Source organism: Rutidosis leptorrhynchoides, chromosome 1 (assembly GCF_046630445.1).
Source record: "Rutidosis leptorrhynchoides isolate AG116_Rl617_1_P2 chromosome 1, CSIRO_AGI_Rlap_v1, whole genome shotgun sequence".
Taxonomy (NCBI): Eukaryota; Viridiplantae; Streptophyta; class Magnoliopsida; order Asterales; family Asteraceae; genus Rutidosis; species Rutidosis leptorrhynchoides.
The window spans coordinates 469,487,324-469,512,707 of NC_092333.1; the positions used below are offsets into that span (position 1 = coordinate 469,487,324).

At 33.8% G+C, this 25,384-nt stretch overlaps 1 protein-coding gene across 1 annotated transcript; it reads right to left on the reverse strand.

Moving 5' to 3' along the window:
• Window positions 1-164: 164 nt before the first annotated feature.
• Window positions 165-5,634, reverse strand: LOC139874555 (methionine aminopeptidase 1A). Its single transcript, XM_071861971.1, has 17 exons — window positions 5,526-5,634; window positions 5,360-5,439; window positions 4,626-4,676; window positions 4,330-4,515; window positions 3,924-3,999; window positions 3,769-3,816; window positions 3,631-3,675; window positions 3,363-3,462; window positions 2,403-2,454; window positions 2,273-2,314; window positions 2,000-2,061; window positions 1,653-1,751; window positions 1,162-1,235; window positions 995-1,064; window positions 763-828; window positions 511-599; window positions 165-286 (listed from the first exon to the last, which is right to left on the reverse strand). Exons 2-17 carry the CDS (start codon window positions 5,428-5,430, stop codon window positions 215-217), a joined length of 1,203 nt encoding a protein of 400 aa, XP_071718072.1. The 5' UTR covers window positions 5,431-5,439; window positions 5,526-5,634; the 3' UTR covers window positions 165-214.
• Between the last annotated feature and the right edge of the window lie 19,750 nt (window positions 5,635-25,384).

Consider the following 25,384-nt stretch of genomic DNA (forward strand, 5'->3'; position numbering starts at 1 on the left):
AGGAATAAAATAAAAACCAGACCTTGAGACAATGTAAATGCAGTTGTAGATGAAACGAAAGGCAAAATTCTCATTAGCCTCGCCTCTATAAACTTGCATCAATGTAATAATGTCACAATCTAAATCCTCACAATTTAAATGCTTCATGCTTGAAATTTAATACGTTCCCTTATTACAATTTTTCTTTAGTAATACAAAGCAAACTCACTATAGCTTATAGCCACGGGAAAACCTTTGGAGAGGTCGGCAATCGTGCAGTAAGAACTTCCACTCCCGTCTCAGTTACCTGCATGATAGATAACATAAACATGAATTACTATATCGATCATCCACAAACCTACTACCCAACCCAACCTACCCACCCATTTTACCACTTCAACCAAATATCCAAAACTGCCTAGCAGCATATATATCCAAACACATAACAAATGTAGTACAAACTAGATTATATTGGCAAGAAATATTATTTTGTAAAGTAACAGAGAAAAAAAAAACTCAGATACAACGTACCAAGAGAGTATGTTCGAACTGAGCACTACGTTTGCCATCTGCAGTAACAGCAGTCCAACCATCAGGCCACATCCTATCACGCCACACACCTTTATCATAGTCCCAAACTATGTGTTAGTAATGACAAACGAGAGACTTTAGTCATAAGATCACTCATATAATATATATATATATATATATATATATATATATATATATATATATATATATATATATATATATATATATATATATATTGATCATATATATTACCCATGTTTATCATAGGTTCAATAGTGAAGGTCTGTCCAGCTTTCATCACACCAACTGCTTTATTTTCTAATTCAAGTTAAGTTCATCAAAGCAATAAACAAAACATCCACCCGCACAAAAGATAATTTTTTAATCAAAAGAACAAAAAAATTGAAAAATGTGGATATTAGCCACACCACCACCCACACAGATTTAAGAGATTTTGCAAACAGTAAGGCTATATTTAGGATACTGGCATAATGGGGTATGTTTGGTGCACAATGGAAGAGTTCTCCGATACCATGTCCACAATACGATTTCACCTGAATTAAAACAAACATACGTTTGAACCGATCAAACTAAAGGGAAGGGAATGAAAAAAAAAAAAAAAAAAACAACTTATAGAGCTATGCAAATTACCACAGATAATCCTGACATGGTAGCATGTCTGTTTATGATCTCCCCTATTTCGCGAAAGCGTACTCCGGGTTTGACTGGATTTATATAAGCAAGTACAACAAAGAATTACCAATAGAGACGAGATAAGATATTGTTGAAAGAATAATTTAGCATGTATATTTATGATATCAAAGTACTCGTAAATCATTTTTATTGAAAAATTTACATAACCATTCAAAATTCTAGCCAATTATAAAAAACTGCATATAGATTATTTCTGGTTAAATAAACACAGCCTCAGCCAGATTTTGACAGGGTTAGGTACATCGGAAATCTGCCAACAATGAATTCTAAAATATATAAAATTATGAACAAAAGTACTTACCAATGAACAAGTCATCCGAAATAAATTGCAGTATGATAAAAAAAAATACCGAGAATTTATTCTAGTTTCTATACATAAAGATTCAAGACATTAAATTTTGGGTCATACATAAAATAGAAAAACTTACCAATATCTATTGCTTTTTCCAAGCACTCGTAAGTACATTTGACCAGTTTTTGAGATGCCTCATCCACATTACCAACAAAATAGGTTTCGTTTAGGTCACCTGCAACATTAACAAATTTAATAAACCCTGTTTTAAAGTTTTCTTCTGCTATATTACTTTAAATCTTTCAAGATATACTCAAGCATTTCTTCCTATAGAGCATCCTGTAACAAGAACTAACAATGCACAGCTAATTTGTCACATACAAATTTAATAATGACAAATACAGGCCAGTTTTTCTATTAACAGGTTTACGACACAAACCAATCCACATTCTTATAATATGGGAATCGAGTATTGGACCTCACCATGGACCCCTTTATAACAAACAGATACATCAACATTCACAATATCTCCATCTTCTAATTTCCTGCGAGTAGTAATGAACCATCCAAATAGAGAATTCAATCAGGCTTAATGAATTTGATAAAATTAAATTAAATATTTTATATTATACATTATAAATGCAAATCAAGAGAGACACAAGAGATGATAAAACCAGATAAAAGATCAATGGTGATTTGAAATTATAACATGATATAAAGAATTGATAGCACTTCAACAATGCATATAGTAGTTACCTTCCATCTGGAATCCCGTGGCAAATTACTTCATTGACGGACCTTGAAAAAAAAAAAAAAAAAAAAAAAACATTTTAATGAACAGAAACTAATAAAAGAGATTGAGAATGAAATATACAGAAGTACCTACGTGCAGCAAGACTTTGGAAAGAAATGATAATTCAATGGGGATGGATAAGCTCCTGCATCGAGTAATAATGTCATTAAACAAACATAAGTAGTCTGACTGTTATTTGCAACTGCAAACAGAGTACTTCCATACGTGCCATTTTCAGAAGGAAAAAGTACAGAAAATGAATTTTACTTCACCAAATTTTCATTTTAAGGTACAACCTATCTATTTGTCATCAAACTAGGACTTGAGGAGCATCACTAACAAATCGGCTTAATAATTAACATCTTAAGGTATACGAAAGTGCTTAAGATTAATGGATATACTAAATATGAAACTAAATATACAGATAAATAACATTGGCTTAATATTATGATCAAATTTGAGTGATCCCAAAAACGACCCTAACCACTTGGAACTTTAATTTCTCTGTTCTCACAAAATATTTTTTAAAATTGTTTTGAGGAATACGAATTGATTGAATAGTGTTGTTTTTTAATCAATTAGGTATATATTTCATTTATAGAAAAGAAAATTTGGTCGTGGAGGGTATACCTCCACATAGCTAGTTTAAGGTCTCATTCTTAACGAAATCAACAATGCAAATCACAGAAAAAAAAAATATCATTTGTGAAATGCTAATTTAAACAAATAGTTTCGTACTTTACATTATAGGTTGATAGGTTAGATGCCCCCTTGATTTGAAAAATAAAATAAGATAAAATAAAGTTTCGTACATTATATTGAAAATTGGGTATAGAGTACCTTCTATATTGTTTTCACTTTCTCAAAAAGGGAATAAAAATTAAAATGTGATTGGATTCATATGTGCAATAAGTAATATAATACAAAAATATATAGAAAACAAAATTGCGTTCATTTCATATTATAGAAGGGGAAAGAGTAAGCATATACATTTGTTTCAGTTCTTAAGGCAACTAAAGTAAAACTTGATACGAGTAAAAGAAGTCAGCATACCAGCAGCAATGGTTGCTTCATGAACAACTGCATCAATTTCGTCAGTAGTGACACCAGGGCGCACAACACGAGCAGCTGCATCCAATACTTCCCTTGCTATCTGTCAAAATATGATTCTTATTAATCATCAATATAGAAAATATTATTGTTTGCTCATAGTAATATAATGTAAAGTAAAGTATTTCTATACATATATTGGAGTAGCTTTTGATGGCAAAGAGAAATTAAATTGATATTAGAAATGAATGTAACAGCTAAAAGAACATACTCTGTTAGTTTCTCTCATTCTCTCAATTTGCTCTGGAGTTTTAATCTTCATAAACAAAATCATTTCAAAGTGCATTAGATTAGATAACCATGGATCAACAGAAAATTTCTTCAGCATCAACTACAAAAGCATAACTACCTCAACAACATGTTGCAGATCACTAGCAGGCTCAATTTTTGGAATTCCCTGAAAGAAACGTAGTTAATATAACCAGGTAACTAAGTGCGCATTATAAATGTAAATGCAAACAATAAACTTAAAGAGAAATTTCAATCATCATCCCATCGACTCACATCAATAGCCCAGTCAGGTAGCTCGATGCTTGCAGGTATTACACGTTTTTTTGATATGGGATATGGCCTTAATGGTCTGCAAAAACAACAATATACATAAGATTAAAAAATGCTCAAGCAAGTTGATAAGATAACTATTAGATCATATTTGCAAAGACAACTACTTTTAAATCTTATTTCACTGAGACATAAGCCCCAGAGGATGATAGTTGTGTTTTTTTTCAATGGAGGTAAAAAATTGAAAGTTCCAAATCAATGAATGTCAGAGTCCAACTTAGTTATCCAAATAACTTCTTATGTACAGAGAATGGTTAAATCTAAATGAGTTCCTAATTCATATATGTTTTAAGAACGGTCTCTAATTATGAATATTAGATAAAATAGAAGGCTATGTCAGAATGAATACCCTGTCCAGTCGAAATGAGGAAATTGTGCTGTTCGTGACTGTCCTTTCCTCATACAATAAAGCCAACCATCACTTGGTGAGGCTATATTTTGTTCCCATGGAGCATTTGTTCCAACTGAAGATAGTTTTGCCTTCAAATGAACAGATTTATGAGTGCTCCAAGATGCCTTAAAACAGTCCTGAGTACTATTATGAGTAAACCTTACATTAATTATCATTAACAAAATACAAAATACACCAACAAATAGAGTAAACAACTGGTATTAATACTAAAATAGGGCAAAACAGTAACAAACCAGAAAGCAGCACCTTCGCGTGGAAGCTTCAACTCAACACACTTGGGACACCTGAATATTGACAACACCTTAGATTAAAACATCAGATTACACAGCATGTATTCACATATAAACTATGCTATATATGTAGGCATGGATGGGTACGGTGAGAACACTATTACAATAGAAATGGAAAAAACTGAAAAGAATTAATATTGAATCATATAAATTAAAAACTTCACAAATTTGACATTGTTATAACTCACATACATTCATTCAGACATTTAGGTCCCTTTTGCTCACGGAATCCAATGAGATTCCGGCGGAATTGGAATTGAATTTAGTTAGACATGTCTAAATTCAATTCCAATTCCGCCGGAATCTCATTCAATTCCGTGAGCCGAACAAGGCCTTACTGCCCGTTTGGCTCACGGAATCCGATGGGATTCCGGCGGAATTGGAATTGAATTTAGACGCGACGCGTGTCTAAATTCAATTCCAATTCCACCGGAATTTCATTGGATTCCGAGAGCCAAACGGGCCTACACGTAAGTAAAAATAATTATACATGCACATAATTGGAACTGATATACACCAGAAGTAGCTGTACCATTAAACAAATATGAGTCTTATTTAAAGGCTTCAAAATGATAATTAATAACTTTAACAGGGATATATTATATATATATTACAAAATTCAAATCAAATTGAAATTAATCGTTGAATATACTGAACAAGTGAAATAGGACACGTACTGAAGATGAGCAGGCTTTCCACATTTAACACATGATAAACTACTTTCCGTCACATCTGTACCGCCGGTCATTACTATCACCTGATCATCAAGAAATTAACAAAATAAACGAATTAATAATGATAAGTAAGTGATGATTGGATACATAAATGGAGAATTGAACTTACCTTTAGATTGAATTTGAATAATTTGATTGTAGAGAGGAGTTAGGGTTTATGTTCGATGATATTGACCGAGAAATTAGATGTATTGGAGGCGGCCCGATGTTATACGGCTGAAGGGCCTTTTTGGAGTATTAGCTTACATTGGGGTTAATATTGTAATTATGCAATCTCTCTCCGTTTCAATACGCGAATGCGAATGCGTTTTATAAAACTGAATAATTAAACCAATTCGAATTTTGATCTTGACATGTCGGTGGTTTTTAACCGTAGGCATTTTGCCAGGAAGTTTGAATGTAATAACTAGTTTAATAATAATTGTGAATAAACAATTAGATGATGTACAAAATGATTATATTAACATTTAAGATGAATAAATAAAAGATTATAATTACTTTAGACATAATAAGTATCCAAACAACTCTAACAAGAAAATGTATAAATATGAAAACTTCTCTACCATTTAGATCGGAGAATTTATGGAGGAAACGAATTTTACTTTTTCAAAAGATAAGTATTTAGAATCACTGAAGGGAAGGGAAGGGGGGGGGGGGGGGGGGTAACTCTCCCATCCGATCATTTTCCATGAAACACGCGCTTTCGGGCAAAAACTCGAACCACATTACAGTGATCTGATCCTTAAACCATTTTGAGGTGCAGGCGGAGCGGGCCGAACCTAGAATGTGGGTCGGTAAAACCTCATCGTGGTCACTCCATATATCGAGTAAATACACTGAAATTTTTTAAGGTAAGGTACTCGAACTTGAGACCTCACACCCCATCTAGCACACAATGTGTTCGGTGTACCACTATGCCACAACGGCGGGTACTATTTAGATAATGAAGGTACTTAATCGTTAAGAGATAACTTCAGTGATTCAGCGCAATTTTTTGAATGATTCAACACAATTTTTGAATGATTCGACACCACTTTTCATTCATATGTTATAAATAAACACGCTAATATTGAATGATTCGGTATTCAGTGTTGAATAATTGTATATAGAGACAATCAAATGCACGATATATCATAATAGTCTCTTGGACCACCTAAAATGATGATTAGTTTTTAGCTCAACGTGATGTCATTACTTTTTTAATAGAAATTTAAGACTATAATTAATGAAATATTTATAACTAAACTTTTAAATGTTACACTTACAAATATCATGTTATTATAACTATATACCATAAACAAATTATAAGTTGGTTTCACCTCTCACCAATCTTAGTTCGCTCAAGTGAGATGAAGCTACACAAAGACATCAATGAAGTATTTGTGTCATGGAATAACTCGTGAATACTATAAAAACGTCTCGCATTGGGGAGGTCATTGTAATCAAATATATAAACATAAGATTAACCCTACTTCTATCTATATATACAAAATACTATGGTTGACGTTATTGATGCTCATTAGTCATTTAGCATTGTTGATTAGGTTGTATTGATACTTTAGTACTCGAATCTATACTTGTGTTCTATCTTTCTAGGGTGTTTTCGTAATTCAAATATATGTTTGACGACCCTAGATGTGTATTATGTCTCAGTATCCAATTTGCACGCCACATTGGTTGGATCATCGTTGCACCAACTTTAGAAATGATTTCATCCTCTCATTAGCGGCTATATCTGATAACATTTAGGAGCTATATATTTTTAACTTTGTTTATGGTCATTTGACAGACCGGTTAACTACATTGCACTATTGTATTTTGTGATATGATGTGAAGAACTAAGAATTATCACCTACAATCCTACATTATCATGTCTTTCGTGCATTATATCCATCCTATATTGGATGTTGTGCTCTAGTTGTATTTTGAAACTCCTTTTATTCAATTAGATAGGTCAAGTTCTTGAATATTAAGTGGCTCATTATGCACGTGATTCTTTTTTTTTTTTTTTTTTTTTTTTTTTTTTTTTGAAAAGCAACAAATTTATATTGTTTCAAAACATGTGTATCGGCAGGGACATGGTAGCCCTGTATTGACTTTGTCAACCCATCCAGCGGTCCCCGGTAGCCCACTGGAGCCTGGCAAAACACCATCACCCATTTCCCCACAGCATGCTAGGCCCGATAAACGAACCTGCATTGTCATTGTTTCAATCTTCGCATGCGTGGGACCAAGGGATCATTTGAGCCCGGTAAGAATGGTTTTTGATCCAATTATTTGGAAAATCCTCACCTAGTGGGAATCGAACCCTCACCTCTCCTAAGGGAGAGTGAGTCATTCACCACTAGGCTATTGGCCCATTCTTAGCAACAAATTTATATATATCACTTAACAGAGGTACGCGAAAGGGAGCTAGCTATAATGCTATATACAGAAAAGTTAGCAGCTCCTGTATGCTTAGAAAAACATTATGCCTAAAAACACCTCACCACTATATATTGACAAATTTAGACTTTGCAACATGCTATAATATTTCCACGAATAAGATGAATATGTGAGTCAACCGATCCCTGAGCGTGTAGTAGTTGACAAGTCGAAGATAGCCGGATTTGAAAGCCATTGGTGCCACTCTATAATCTTTTTGCTTGAACGTCTCGAAACTTCACTCGAAGGATCTAACTTGTATCTCGTTTAGTATTTTGGGGCTCGTTCACGTTTTGTTTTCAAAAGCTTTGAGGTTACAATTCTTCCATATCAAATACCCGCTGACCCATCCCACGACTTTCCAAAATTTTCCACCCACAATGGATGTCAAAGGGAGTCATTACCTTGAAACATCTCAGAAATTGATAAATTGGTTACATTGTCAATTCCCCACCATGTGAAAACTTTCATCTAAACTTCCATTGCATGTTTACAGGAGGGGAGAGTTGCACTGTTTCTAGACCATCATCACATAAGGGACATCGTGTAGAATCAAGATCAATTCCCTTTTTTTAAACCTTAATACGTACCGGAATCCTTGGCCTTAGAGCACTCCATATAAACATTTTGTTAACATGTTTTACCAAGCTACTGGAAACGAAAACTTTACCCGAAGACAATTTCCAGATCCATTTGCCACGTTCATTTTTAGTGAAACTATTGAGTGAGATTGCAATCTTCATGTCAATTAGTTCCGCTTCAGTTCTTCCCGATGACAGCCTTTTCCAGTTCCAAATCCACTCCCAGCTCGAACCTGTTCACTTGATTCTGGCTACAATCCGCACATCAGCAACAATTCCCTTCGTTACGTGGGTCTTATGCATCGGCTGTGAATGACAAAACCTACCCTATTTCGTTTAAGGCATGCTTGAAATACATCAGTATTCCAGATGAAATGTTGATTCAAAAACATGATGCTCCACTGCTATTATTCGTTAAAATCAAAGATACTTTGCTCATCCCGCACATTAAACGCATTTGGTACATTAAGGGATTCGAGAATTTAGAAATACATCACATCGGTGGATCTTGGATAGATGTGACGTTCCCTACCAAAAACTCTCTTAAAAAATTTAAATGTAACGAGAAGATTATCTCCTATATAGAAGAATATAAAGCTTTTGATGAAAATTTTATTGTCAATGAAAGAGCGGTCTGGATCGAAATTGCAGGGCTTCCTGCAGGTGCTTGGAATGATGCAAGTTACAAAAGAATTGCGTCATCTTTTGGTAGCAAATCCTTTATTGCTACTCCAAATGGGAAGTCAGGATGTGGAAAACTTTGCATTATCACTCCTAGATTGGACTATATTCATGACTTAATTTCAGTGATGATCAAGAAGAAAGCATACAAAGTCTCGGTTCGTGAAACATCAAACTGGAATACGAATGTCCTTGAACTCGAAGAAGTTGAATCCTCAGACGAGGATGAGGTGCTGTCTGGTGATGAATCGGTTAATTCAGAGAAGGTTGCTGCTGATATTCTGAACGAACCCGTACTAGATGAAACTGTTATTACCCCATTGAACAATGTGGAAAAGGAAGAGAAAGTTGTGGAATTTAAAGAGACTTCACATGTTATTTCTACAGTAAATAATGTGGAAAAGGAAAAGAAAGTTGTTGAACCACAAGAGGTCTCATATGAAACTAGTGATGGCACATTTATGGCAGACACACCTGTTCATACTGTACATGTTAACAAAGATGAAAACAAAGGGGCATAATCTTCCTCAATTTCAAAACCACCTGGCCTTAATAGAGTTAGATTTCATTCTCCTATCCTTAGCTCAACTAACTCGTCAGGTGGTGAGAATAATATTTTTAGGAATAAGATTGTTAATATGGATACTGTCCTTGGTTATAATTTGGATCGCTCTTCTTTCGATCTAAAAAAAGTGGTCATTAGTATGAGAGGTTTTAATACCATCTCATGAATCTAATGTCACTCAATTTAGGTGGAGGGATGCAACTCACAATGAAGAAAAGATGGGTTAATCGTTTATGTTTAGAACACAACATTAGTATTTTGGGCATTCAAGAAACCAAACTTTATAATTTATGTCACTTCGCTGTCAAAGCCATGTGGGGCAATTTTATTTTTAAAGTTGCCTTTTCTCCGGCTACTGGAAGGTCAGGAGGCATTATCACAGTTTGGGACCCAAGAATTTTTGATAGTAAACGTGTTATTTCCTTTGATAATATGCTTATTGTGGAAGGAGTTTTTCTGGGATGTGCAACTATTACGTTCCTTATCAACATTTATGCACCACAGCCTCGAGCTAGAAAGATAAGACTATGGGATTACATTCGTAATTTTGTTTCCAACAATGCAGGCGAGTTCATTGTTTTTTGGTGATTTTAACTCTACCCGTTTTACTCATGAACGATATGGGTCAACATTCAATCATCTGGAAGCAAATGATTTCAACAGTTTTATCCAGGATTGCAATTTCGTAGACATTAACCTGGGTGGAAGGGCCTTTACTTGATTCAACAAATCCTTCACTCAACGTTCACTAATTGATAGGTTTTTGGTCTCGAATGACATCTTGGATATGTTCCCTTCTCTATCAGGAATTATTCTCTCAAATCTGTGGTCGGACCATTGTCCTATCTTACTTCGAAATGAAAAGATGGATTACGGTCCTATCCCCTTTAAACTTTTCCATTCTTAGTTTAACATTGATGGTTTTGATGAGGTGGTTATTCAGGCTTGGAATGATGCATCATCTGTAAGGAGTAGTAACCCTCAATTACGATTCAAAGACAAGTTAAAACATGTTAAAGAATCTTTAAAATCTTGGTACAAGGCACATAAGTGTAACCAAAATGTGGATAAGTTCAACATTATGCAGGAAATTGATTTCATTGATGCTGAAATAGATGGAGGAGCTGACCCTTTTCAGCTTGCTTCTAACAGATGTGAATGCCTTAATACCTTGGAAAAATTGAAGTCTATTAAATCAAGCAACAATGCTCAAAAATATAAGAAACTCGCTCATTCGTTGGGAGATGAAAACACGTCTTTCTTTCACACAGTGATCAATCGTAAGCGAAAGAAATTACAAATAGGAGTCATGTCTGATGGCGTTTGGGTTTCCAACCCTGCTGAGGTAAAAGAAATTTTCTTAAATTTCTTCGTTGGCAAATTCAAGTGTTCTGATCATGCTTTAATGGAAAATTCTATTCCTCACATTAAAGTTTTGCCTTCTGAAACAAGTGAGTCTATCTGTGTTGACTTCTCAGAATCTGAAATTAAACAAGCTATTTGGTCATGTGGTAGTGATAAGTCGCCGGTTCCGAATGGATTCACCTTCAAATTTGTAAAGTACTTTTGGGATCTCATCAAGGCTGAAACTTTGGATATGGTGAATGATTTCATGACCAATGCTTTTATTCTATGGGGATGTAACAGCTCGTTTTTTTCTCTTATTCCTAAAAAAGAGAACCCTATTCATGTTCGAGATTTTCGGCCAACTAGCTTGATTGGGTTCAATACAAAATAATTGCAAAGATCTTGGCCATCAGATTGGCCTCGGTGATTGGCGAGGTTTCTAGTTCGAATCAGTCAGCCTTCGTTAAAGGGAGACAAATCCTAGATGGCCCCTTAATGATCAATGAAGCCATTACCTGGTGCAAAAAAGGAAAGAAACAAGCTCTGATGTTCAAAATAGATTTTGAGAAGGCATTCGATACAATCCATTGGGATTTCATCTTCACAATGATGAATTTCATGGGTTTTAATGCGAGGTGGATTTCTTGGATTTGGGCATGCCTTGAATCATCAAAAGCTTCTCTCCTTCTTAATGGAAGTCCTTCTAAGGAATTTCAAATTGATAGAGGGTTACGCCAAGGTGATCCTTTATCACCGTTTCTCTTTATTATTGGGATGGAAGGTCTTCATGTAGTGAAACGACCCGTCCTAATCCACCTGGACGAAGTCATCAACATTTGGTCCCATTGCGAGGTACTGACCTAAATATGCCATGAATGACTCCAAGTAATATCTTTAAAATGAGCAAATGCACAGCGAAAGATTTCTTTCATACCTGAGGATAAACATGCTTAAAAGTGTCAACCAAAAAGGTTGGTGAGTTCATAGGTTTATCATAACAATCATTTCAATATTTTAATAGACCACAAGATTTCCTATACACAAATGTTTTAATAAAAATATTCTAAGTGGTTGAGCACTTGGTAACCATACTTAACATTTAATCAACGTCGCATATTCCCTTTATTATGAAATCTCACTACACTGTACCAAGAGTAGTCACCGAAACGAAGTACTGTGCAACCGTTGAATACTGGTCGTCCAGTCCGGTTGGGGTTGTCAGGCCCGATAGATCTATCAATAGGATTCGCGTTTACAATACCACATGTAAATGGTAGTTACCAAGCTATTAGGGAAGATATGCAGGGTGGTACAACTCAACGTAGAATATATTTTAAGTACTTGTGTCTATCTCGTAAACATTTATAAAAGCAGCGCATGTATTCTCAGCCCAAAAATATATATTGCAAAAGCAATTAAAAAGGGAGCAAATGAAACTCACCTAATGTATTTTGTAGTAAAAAGACATATGACGGCATTGAACAAGTATAGGGTTGGCCTCGGATTCACGAAACTTAATGGGAAGAGCTTCAAAAATAAATAAATAAACTGCCTGCGCTTACGCTCGAACCCCCAACCTCTCGCTAACCCACAAACACCACTAACCATCCAACTGTCTGTTACATTGCCTGATTTATTCACGCCTAAAATTCTTTTAACCTTACATGCTTCCCTCTCCATCTTTGGCCCAAGTTTGACTTCGGCCCAACTAGTAAACTCGTCCCAACAATACACTTATATATATACGGCCCATCAGAATGAAATCCATTTAAACGTTTAATTGGATCCACAAGCCCAACAATTAAATGAAAAAATAAAACTGCTGCAAACTAGGATTGAACTCAAGACCTCCTGTTCAAACAACCACCCTCTACCCACTCCTCCATCTATTTCTTTTTGTAATAAATGGAATCCTTAATCAATTAAACCCTAATATTTCTGTTTCATCTTCTTCAAAACCCACTTAATTCTCTATATCATCATCATCGTTGTCTACAGGTTTTATTATTTTTTCCATTAACATCACCATTATCGTCAATTATTTTATCATCAAGTCTATCATCATCTTCACCTTACTATTATACCATCATCTTTATTACCTTTAATTGATAATCCAGCATAAAAAAAAAATCATGCAACTCACCACCAATCCTTGTCTTTTCTTTTATTATTATTATTATTATTATTATTATTATTATTATTATTATTATTATTATTATTATTATATTATTATTATTATTATTATTATATTATTATTATTATTATTATTATTATTATTATTATTATTATTATTATTATTATTATTATTATTATTATTATTATTATTATTATTATTATTATTATATATTTCCTATTTGATTCATGAAAAGCAAACATCATCATATACTTGTCCAACATCATTATCAACAAGCATCATCTTTATTTTCCTTTTTTCACAATCATGGACCCATCATACATTTATCATCATTCATTTTGCATCGTCTTCATCACATAACACCACACATTTCAATACTTCTCTAATCTATCACGAGCAACAATTAGTTCGATGTGACCCGCATCGCCAATATAACTCCGCATCATCAAAACCTCATCATCATTAACCGAAAATGGTAATGCTCTCCAATGGCTCGTAACAGCTGGTACACTTCAAACATACTCGGCTTCTCCTTAGGACCCGGGACCACACCACTACACGCGACTTTCAAAAACTGATAAATCTATCAACGTATCTATTTTCACGTAATGACTCATGAATCATAAACTCTGGTTTCAACCGATAACTGAGTCACCCACTTGGCTAAATTCCATTTAAACATTTCGGAAGCTTTTAGTTACATGAGTCTAGTTTTTTTTTCTCCCGTTACTAATTCTAAAAGTACAACACCAACACTAAAAACATTTCCTTTCGGTGTAGCCACGAGTGTACTCGCGTATTCAGGTGCCACGTAGCCTAAATCACCAGACTTACCATTTACGAAAGTACTTAAATGTGTGTTGACAGGATTTATGAGTCACACGAGTCCAAAATCAGATATTCGTGGATCGAGGTTTTCCTCTAATAGGATACATTTTTAACTTATGTTTCTATGAAGGATTCGCGGGTTGAAGTGGTGATGAAGTGGAGTTTAAACAAGGTTCAATTCAAGATGGTGTGTGTGTCGAAGTGGTGAGGTTTAAGGTGGTGGATGATCCGGGTTCGAATAGTAATAGAAAATAGGAAGGACGGGTAGCAACATTTGAAGTAGAAATAAATACGACGTGGTGGTTAAATGGTAGTTCATGGTGGTGATGGGTGAAAGGTTGAAGTAAAAAGACAAGGTGATGGAGAAGAAGGAGAAAGGAAATGGTGAAGTGGGTTGATCATGTGTGGTTTAATGTAAGTATGGTATGGTATATAAATATAAATGAGGTTCAGTTGAAGAAAAACAAAAAAATACAAAACAGTAAATCTCATGATTTCAATATTAGAATAGTTGATAATAGTGGTGATGATCACGGGTCTCATATTCTATGTATATATGTATATTATATACTTAAAGATAGATAAAGATGAGTAGACAGATAACAGAAAGTTGCATTGAATCCAAAAAAACATAAAAATTCTTCATTCAAATTTGGCGATAGGCAAATTTTAGAACGTACATATATATATATATATATATATATATATATATATATATATATATATATATATATATATATATATAATAATATAATAATATTTATTATTAAACATGTGTAAATCAAAAGTTAGCAGACTCAATAATGAACTTTTGAGCCGACAATTTTAATAGGAGCATTATCTGATATTAAGTTGATAATTAGTGGCGGATAAAAATTCTCAAAAAAATTCCAAATTTTTTTTACAGTAATTATCTTTATTTATTTCAGTCATTATGGTATACAATTTGATCATTAATTTATTAAATAAAAATTACATTAATTATTCACTCTCAACCCCAAGTAAAATATGAAAAGTTTTAAAATTCAACAAATGGTTCCTAAATATATCTTTAATAAGCCTAAAATTTATAGAACTCATTTTCGGATCACCGTTTATTTTAAAGTAATATCAGTTTAAATTTAACTTGCTTAATATCAATCGGAACATCAATGAGTATTACAATTATTTAATATTTATTTTTAATATACTTTATTTGTATATAGATATGTTTTAAATAATAATTATTATTTTTACATAATTAATTTCTAACAATTATATCATAAATTATATTTCAAGTCATATATATATTTATTTAAATATATACATATCTATTTACAATTAGTTGTTCGTGAATCGTCGGAAATAGTCAAAGGGTAATTTGAATATATGAACATAGTTTCCAAAGTTTTCGAGACTCAACATTACAGACTTTACTTATCGTGTCGGAAACATATAAAGATTAAGTTTAAATTTGGTCGGAAATTTTCGGATCGTCACAGTACCTACCCGTTAAAGAAATTTCGTCCCGAAATTTGAGTGGGGTCGTCATAACTAACAATAAAAATGTTTTCATGACGAATATGAGTTGATAATTAGAGTTTTATTATTGTTGAGTAATATGGATAAGATAATTCGATTACTCGAAGAGTACGAGTGAAGCTATCACAAAAGATTGAGATAAAGATTTAACTTTTGATGTAGTCACGGTTGAATTCCGGAATTCAAGGGATTTAGAGAAATCTTAATAATAAGATTTGGTTCTTAGAATCCTCCTTGGTTAAACGTGATGATCTTTCTCGATTGCTCTGTCTGATATTTTACTATAAATCCACTCCCTTCATTTTCTTTATATTTTGGAGTTCCATACTTTTATTTTCTCTTCCCGACTCTAAGTCAAGCAAATAATGGTTCAGAATTTGTATGTATGGAGTTTCGAATGAACATGGCTAATGTTCTAAGAGAGAATTTGTAGCAGCACGATCTTGGTTTGTTAAATTATCAGAATGCCAGAGAAAAGATAGTACTATCAAGAAATTATGTTCTTGATATGTTTATATTTTAGATAGAATGTAAGAGTCGTGTAACATGGCACATGATGACGTTAAGATCTGTGAATCATCACGTTCCATTAGAAACTCAGCATGACTTACTGTAATATAATCACGTTGATCAAGTGTCATTATATTATACTAACTCATGCATCAGTTCCCAACATTACTTCAATAACATTCATATTTTAAGCTCGACAATTTACAAAATATAGAAACTAACAGTTTCTATATGATGTAACACTGATAGCACTAATAGATTAATGATTCTGATAAGAATAGTTATGAAAATATCTTCAGGAATATGGAAGATATTTATAATGAAAGATAGGATGATATCTTGGAATTTCTAATATCGAAGGATGGTGAAGAAAATTTGTCCGCAAGAGTTTGGAGTCAGAAGCAAGGTATTCGCTAAAGATTTCATCAGAAACAGAATCATCAGGATTCTTAATGTACAAGTTTAGTCCTTGCGATTTGTTCATAGACTCCTTCGTAGTTTGCTCAAACTGTTTTTCAGTACCAAATTTTTTATCGAGCGTTCCTAACACTCCTTTTTTTATCATTAAACTTTTGGCCTCAGTTTTCTCTGCATTTAATGCTACGATATCTGAATCATCGGTTATCAATCCGAGGTGGTTTTAGGAGAATTGTGTTTTTAGATGATTAAACGCTGATGGTAGTATGGTGAAATATAAAAGGTTCCCCGGTAACAATAAAAGAGCATACAAATAAATCAAGGTGATAATAAGGTTGTTTCGAACGAAAATTCGAAGTTGGCTTGCTGGAGCTGTGACAAAATTTGCTATTTTGAAAGGGAACTGCAAAGTTATTTTGGGTAATAATAACGCCAAAGATGCTAGCACAGATACGTGTTAAACTTTTACTCAGGTTTCGAGTATTTTCAGGTGCATGACTATATGCATCAATCTTTTCTTCCGTAGATGAAATGCGATTGATTCATCCTATCGATTGAGATGTTTTCAAGAATCATGAAAGGTTTGAACGCAGATTGTAATCGTCAAGATACAAAGGAGGTTTAAGATGAAATCAAGTGGCAAACTTGAAGAAATGTTGTTTAAGATGAAATCAAGTGGCAAACTTGAAGAAATGTTTAGTTTCATATGTTATATTCAATATTTTAGTTCATTTAATTGTCCAATGTTATTAGTCCACAGTCGATAGTCCACAGTTGACAGTCCAATAATTCATATATAATTTAATATATAATATTCGAATTAATTAATACGTATCGTGACCCGTGTACATGTCCCAGACTCGATCACAATTCAAACTATATATATTATTGTAGAATCAACCTCAACCCTGTATAGAGAACTCGATCATTACTGCATATAGAGTGTCTATGGTGATTCCAAATAATATATATAGATGCGTCGATATGATATGTCAAAACCTTGTATACGTGTCCCGATATTTAAAGTGCGTAAAATAAATAACAGAAAATAAATGACGATAAATAAAGTGCGTAAAGTAAATAACAGAAATTAAATGACGTTAAATAAAATTGCGAGAATTAAAATTGCGATAAAATAAATTGCGATAATTAAATTGCGATAAATAAAATGTAATATGGAATTAACAGTTAGCTAGGAACAGTTAGCTAGGATTTTGTTAGCGTGGTTTCTTAACAAAATTTCATATTGTCAATTAGTCTGTTTCTAATCAATTTTTATTGTGTCCATTATTTCTTCATTATGCCACTTGTTGGATTCTGATAGGTCAAAATCCAAATATAAAATTGAATGAAAATGGTTATTTTGTGGTGAACGGATTCGTATAGATGTGGTTGTAAGTAGGATAGTATATAACAGTTGAATCAGATTCGTAGAATGTACAGTGTAACTTATTAATGCGAAATCTAAATATTCCTCGGGTATTACCTAACCGTTAAAATATTTTCACCATTAACAGTTTGTACAATAAAATTTTTTAATTACAATCTTTATGAAAACATATATACATATATATTTTCTTCAGACGTAATCATGGATTTAATGAGTCAATGTGATATTAAACTCATCAGATTTACGGCTAGAACTAGAGTACATAATCTCTAAAACATTAGAGATTACATAATCATCACGAAGGATGAAGATAGTTTATGTAGAACGATTCGTAGAACGATGATTATGCTTGAGGTAAAGATTGCGAGGTTGAGACGTGTGATGATGTTGTTGTTATTGGTACTGATTATGCTGCTGGTGCTGCTGATGGTGGTACTGTTGCTGTCGGTGCTACAAGTGTTGTTGGTGCTGAGGTTGGTGATGATGTTGGTGTAGTAAGTATAGCTTGTAGATCACGCACCATTCTTGTCAGGGTTTCTATCCTACCCTCTATCATTTCTATCCATCCACTCATCTGATTCGATAGATCTTGATTATCAATTCGAAGTTCCATAACTTCTTCTAATATTCCCCTTCGATTGGTATTCGGAAGTAGAGGTTGAATATTTTCTGAGATTGCAGTAATGCGACCTTCGAGGAGGAATATTTTAGCAAGAAGGGTGAATACAGTGTTGCACATAGGTTCACCGGTGAGTACATCATTTTCTCCGATGTTAGGAGGTAAGTTTGGTTCGCGGTAGGGCTCGCCTTCTTCATTTCTCCATCGAGTGAGTAAGTCTTGGACCCACCCCCATCTCCTCCAGAAAGAAAAATAACTAAATGGTTGAGGCACTTCTGGTTCATTGACTTCGGAATCTGCTTCAATATACATCTCGAAATCGCTTCCGGAACTAATGGAATCCAAGCTAGGTGTAGGATCCATCTCTCACGATCAGTTAAAGGGTTTTGATATGAAATGATTTTTGAATATCGAATGATATTCTAATTATATATAGAATATCTATACATACTTCCAAAGATCCCGTGAATTACGGAGAAAATTAAGGAAACGTGTCAGATAAGGTCTACAGTGACAGATACGCTAAGATATGGATTTTGTCTATACACTATTTATGCAATCATTGCAGTAAGATGTGTCTAGACTAAGAATGATAAGCAAGTAATTTCCTAAGGATGATAAACTGATGATTTCCGACAAAGATGATAAGCAAAATTTTTGACATGCAGACACGGTCGAAGTCCAGACTCACTAATGCATCCTAACAACTACTAGTTAGACACACTAATGCAAGACCTGGTTCGCTACGACCACCGCTCTGATACCAACTGAAACGACCCGTCCTAATCCACCTGGACGAAGTCATCAACATTTGGTCCCATTGCGAGGTACTGACCTAAATATGCCATGAATGACTCCAAGTAATATCTTTAAAATGAGCAAATGCACAGCGGAAGATTTCTTTCATACCTGAGGATAAACATGCTTAAAAGTGTCAACCAAAAAGGTTGGTGAGTTCATAGGTTTATCATAACAATCATTTCAATATTTTAATAGATCACAAGATTTCCTATATACAAACGTTTTAATAAAAATATTCTAAGTGGTTGAGCACTTGGTAACCATACTTAACATTTAATCAACGTCGCATATTCCCTTTATTATGAAATCTCACTACACTGTACCAAGAGTAGTCACCGAAACGAAGTACTGTGCAACCGTTGAATACTGGTCGTCCAGTCCGGTTGGGGTTGTCAGGCCCGATAGATCTATCAATAGGATTCGCGTTTACAATACCACATGTAAATGGTAGTTACCAAGCTATTAAGGAAGATATGCAGGGTGGTACAACTCAACGTAGAATATATTTTAAGTACTTGTGTCTATCTCGTAAACATTTATAAAAGCAGTGCATGTATTCTCAGCCCAAAAATATATATTGCAAAAGCAATTAAAAAGGGAGCAAATGAAACTCACCTAATGTATTTTGTAGTAAAAATACATATGACGGCATTGAACAAGTATAGGGTTGGCCTCGGATTCACGAAACTTAATGGGAAGAGCTTCAAAAATAAATAAATAAACTGCCTGCGCTTACACTCGAACCCCCAACCTCTCGCTAACCCACAAACACCACTAACCATCCAACTGTCTGTTACATTGCCTGATTTATTCACGCCTAAAATTCTTTTAACCTTACATGCTTCCCTCTCCATCTTTGGCCCAAGTTTGACTTCGGCCCAACTAGTAAACTCGTCCCAACAATACACTTATATATATATACGGCCCATCAGAATGAAATCCATTTAAACGTTTATATGGATCCACAAGCCCAACAGTTAAATGAAAAAATAAAACTGCTGCAAACTAGGATTGAACTCAAGACCTCCTGTTCAAACAACCACCCTCTACCCACTCCTCCATCTATTTCTTTTTGTAATAAATGGAATCCTTAATCTATTAAACCCTAATATTTCTGTTTCATCTTCTTCAAAACCCACTTAATTCTCTATATCATCATCATCGTTGTCTACAGGTTTTATTAATTTTTCCATTAACATCACCATTATCGTCAATTATTTTATCATCAAGTCTATCATCATCTTCACCTTACTATTATACCATCATCTGATGATCCAGCATAAAAAAAAATTCATGCGACTCACCACCAATCCTTGTCTTTTCTTTTTTATTATTATTATTATTATTATTATTATTATTATTATTATTATTATTATTATTATTATTATTATTATTATAATTATATATTTCCTATTTGATTCATGAAAAGCAAACATCATCATATACTTGTCCAACATCATTATCAACAAGCATCATCTTTATTTTTCCTTTTTTCACCATCATGGACCCATCATACATTTATCATCATTCATTTTGCATCGTCTTCATCATATAACACCACACATTTCAATACTTCTCTAATCTATCACGAGCAACAATAAGTTCGATGTGACCCGCATCACCAATATAACTCGGCATCATCAAAACCTCATCATCATTAACCAAAAATGGTAATGCTCTCCAAAGGCTCGTAACAGCTGGTACACTTCAAACATACTCGGCTTCTCTTTAGGACCCGGGACCACACCACTACACGCCACTTTCAAAAACTGATAAATCTATCAACGTATCTATTTTTACGTAATGACTCATGAATCATAAACTCTGGTTTCAACCGATAACTGAGTCACCCACTTGGCTAAATTCCCTTTAAACATTTCAGAAGCTTTTAGTTACATGAGTCTAGCTTTTTTTTCTCCCGTTACTAATTCTAAAAGTACAACACCAACACTAAAAACATTTCCTTTCGGTGTAGCCACAAGTGTACTCGCGTATTCGGGTGCCACGTAGCCTAAATCACCAGACTTACCATTTACGAAAGTACTTAAATGTGTGTTGACAGGATTTATGAGTCTCACGAGTCCAAAATCAGATATTCGTGGATCGAGGTTTTCCTCTAATAGGATACATTTTTAACTTATGTTTCTATGAAGGATTCGCGGGTTGAAGTGGTGATGAAGTGGAGTTTAAACAAGGTTCAATTCAAGATGGTGTGTGTGTCGAAGTGGTGAGGTTTAAAGTGGTGGATGATCCAGGTTCGAATAGTAATAGAAAATTGGAAGGACGGGTAGCAACATTTGAAGTAGAAATAAATACGAGGTGGTGGTTAAATGGTAGTTCATGGTGGTGACGGGTGAAAGTGTGATAACCCGTCCTAATCCTCCTGGACGAAGTCATCAACATTTGGTCCCATTGCGAGGCGTTGACTTAAATATGCCATGAACGACTCCAAGTAATATCTCTAAGATGAGCAAATGCACAGCGGAAGGTTTCTTTCATACCTGAGAATAAACATGCTTAAAAGTGTCAACCAAAAGGTTGGTGAGTTCATAGGTTTATCATAACAATCATTTCAATATATTAATAGACCACAAGATTTCCGTTTATAAATATATGTACACTCACAAGTGTATAAAAGTATTCTATAAGTTGTAGGCACCCGGTAACAAGCCTTAACGTTCATGTTTTACCCTCTGAAGTACACCAGATCAGGTGTGTTTAATATAACTTCGAAGTACTAAAGCATCCCATAGTCAGGATGGGGTTTGTCAGGCCCAATAGATCTATCTTTAGGATTCGCGCCTACCGTACATAGACAAGTAGTTTAATGTTACCAAGCTAAGGGTATATTTCTGGTTTAAACCCACGTAGAATTTGTTTTAGTACTTGTGCCTATTTCGTAAAACATATATAAAACATCGCATGTATTCTCAGCCCGAAAATATATATTGCAAAAGCAATTAAAAAGAGAGCAAATGAAACTCACATATTGTATTTTGTAGTAAAAATACAGATAACAACATTGAACAATTGTAGGGTTGGTGATGTTTTAGCAGAGTAGTATATAAAATAGCTATATTTTTGCTAGGAAATACTATTAAATACGATACAATTTTACACAAGATATTTATTTATTTAGAGAATGGATATACTTAAACCTTGCTACAACACTTATAGCCAGTGTACCTAATCGTACAGTAGTGTAGTTTTTAGTAAGTCCGGTTCGTTCCACAGGGAATCTTTTTAAACAAAGCTTAACGCTATATTAGTTTACTTTTATAAAATACAAACATATATATAAGTAATATTATTATTATAAAGGGGGGTTTTTACCGTTTAATGACCGGTTTGTCGATTTTAAAACTTTAGTCACAGTTAAAACCAAATGTAAAATATTAAAAATAAATACAAGACTTAAATTAAAACGTAAAGTAAATAACGATAATGAAATTGCAAATAATAAAAGTGCGATAAAATAAACTTGCGATAATTAAAAAGTACGATAATTAAAAGTGCAATTAAATACAATAACAATAAATAAAAATGCGATAATTAGAAGTGCAATTAAATATAAAATAAAGGAAATTAAATATGAAATAAAAGAATTATGCTTATTTAAACTTCCGTAATCATGATGTTTGACGTGTTGATTTTAGTTTTACGCCCATGGGTTAATTGTCCTTTGTCCTGGATTATTTAATATGTCCGTCTGGTTTTTGTCCATAACAGTCCATCAGTCATAAATATAAAATGCGAGTGTCCTCGTCAAATTATTCTTATACCCGAAGTTAAATATTCCAACTAATTGGGGACTTAAACTGTAACAAGATTTTAATACTTTGTTTAATAATTACACCAGGATGTCGACTGAGTGTAATCCAAGGTTTTAATATTTTGTTATCAATTATACCAAGTGTCCTTGTACATAATTTCACCCCTGTTTTAATTATTCTAGTGGCTATTAATCCATTCCCGTGTCCGGTTAAATGAACGATTATTCGTACATATAAATACCCCGCCCATCGTGTCCGATCGAGTGTATATGGTAATTTATAGGGACGCCCAATTGTAAATCTTTATATTAACATTAACAAACTATCATTTAGTTAAACAAATATAAAGCCCATTAATAGCTCATAGTCTAATTTCCACAAGTGTCGTTCTTTTGTCCAAACCTCAATTATGGTACAAAGCCCAATTACCCAATTTTAGTAATTAGCTCAACATCATGATTACTTCGGATTAAATAAGCATAATAATAACTTAGCTACGAGACATTAATATAAAAAGGTTGAACATAACTTACAATGATTAAAAATAGCGTAGCGTTACACGGACAGAATTTCGACTTACACCCTTACAACATTTGCTAACATACCCTTATTATTAGGATTAAAATTAAAATTAAAATTAAAATATAAATTATATATATATATTTTACGTATATAGATAGAGAGATGGATATATATTATTTTTGCGTTCACCAAACTGCGAATTTATAGGAGATGTGGCCTGACTTTTCATGCCATGCGATCACATGGACTTTCTTCTTCCTGGCCATGCGATCGCATGGCCAGCTGGGAGAGCTCACATGTTGCTTGTTTCCTTGTGCCGACGTTTTATAAATATAATATAATATATATATTAATTTTAAGAATTAATTATATATTATATTATATTCATATGTATAGTTGACTTGTAATTTTTAGTCCGTTGCGTCGAGCGTTGAGAGTTGACTCTGGTCCCGGTTCCGGATTTTCGAACGTCCTTGCGTACAATTTAATATCTTGTACTTTTTGTTTTGAATCTTGTACTCTTGTAATTTTGAGACGTTTCTTATCAATAATTGGAACCTCGTTGATTGTATTTTGTACTTTTGAGCTTTTTGGTCGTTTGCGTCTTTAATTCGTCGAATCTGTCTTTTGTCTTCACCTTTTTTTTATTTAAACGAATATTACTTGTAAATAGAACAATTACAACTAAAAGCTTGTCTTTCTTGAGGAATAATGCTATGAAATATATGTTCGTTTTTAGCATTATCAAATATTCCCACACTTGAGCGTTGCTTGTCCTCAAGCAATATCGTCTTGAAATACTAGAATCACTTCTTTATTCTTCACACTTTGTACATCAGTGATTTCTATACGGCGGTATAAACAATGGTAGTAACGATATGGTTTACAGTCCCACATGACTATAAAAATTTAGATCCATTAAGGAAATTGGATCTTTATGAAAACATTTGATCTTTTGAAAATTAAATCTAGTTTTTACCCTAGATAAGTTTTCCGGAATAACCCTTTACCGGTGTTTGCAAAATATTTTTGTGGGTTTGGTGGGTTTCAGATTTGAAAATTTTAGCTCAAAAATTATGGTTTTGTGTCACCCACTTGCTAACCTTGTATTTGGAAAGCAACACGTCCAGTTTACTTGTCCTGTATATTACCTTTCGGTAAACTACCGTCCGGTTGTAAAGGAAAGCGTTGAACAAGCAACTGTTAAGGCAATGTCTAATGACATGCATTTGATTATGGTCTATAACGTGTCGGACGCAATTACTATCCTTGGTAGGAGCAATAGTAAAGCTCACCCTTATGATTTTTCGGTCTGGCACAAGGTCCTGTCTTTGACCATGCTATGCAACCACCGTTCTTACGGTTGACACCCGATTTAGTTCAGGTGACCTAATGAATTCCAGGTGAATTCCTAGGATTTTACGTTCAATGGTAATGAACGCATTGAAAATAGGGTTTTCAGAAAACAAATCGGTTTGTAATTTTAATCAAAATATTTTCTCGTTCAAGCTCGAGTTTAGATATCATTGAATTCCATGAGTTTGTAATTCTCAATCTTTAAGGTTAATCTCAAGGATTGAGTAATATCAGGCTTAAAAGCTGATTTTTGATCTTTTAAGGAGATTATCCTTTCTGGGGATCTGATTTATTAGTCTTATCCAGCTAATTTGCATGGTGCCCCCCCATTTTACGAGATAAATCCTTCTCATGGTTAGGATAAATCTGACCACTTGGCGACCCTGTTTAATGCTAAGGTCCGTGGATTTCCTGCTGATTTTAGTGATGACTTTTCTAGATTTTTCGTCAACCTACAGCTGGTCTGGACGACAACTTCATGACCTAAATCAAGAAGCGC

Excerpts from the sequence above, each read along its gene's own strand:
- LOC139874555 (XM_071861971.1), bottom strand. The coding sequence starts at position 5,430 with ATGACCGGCGGTACAGATGTGACGGAAAGTAGTTTATCATGTGTTAAA. Across the intron at positions 1,065-1,161 it reads CCATGTCAGGATTATCTGTG|GTGAAATCGTATTGTGGACA; the intron begins GTAATTTGCATA and ends GTTTTAATTCAG. Across the intron at positions 600-762 it reads TGAACCTATGATAAACATGG|GTGTGTGGCGTGATAGGATG; the intron begins GTAATATATATG and ends ACTATGATAAAG.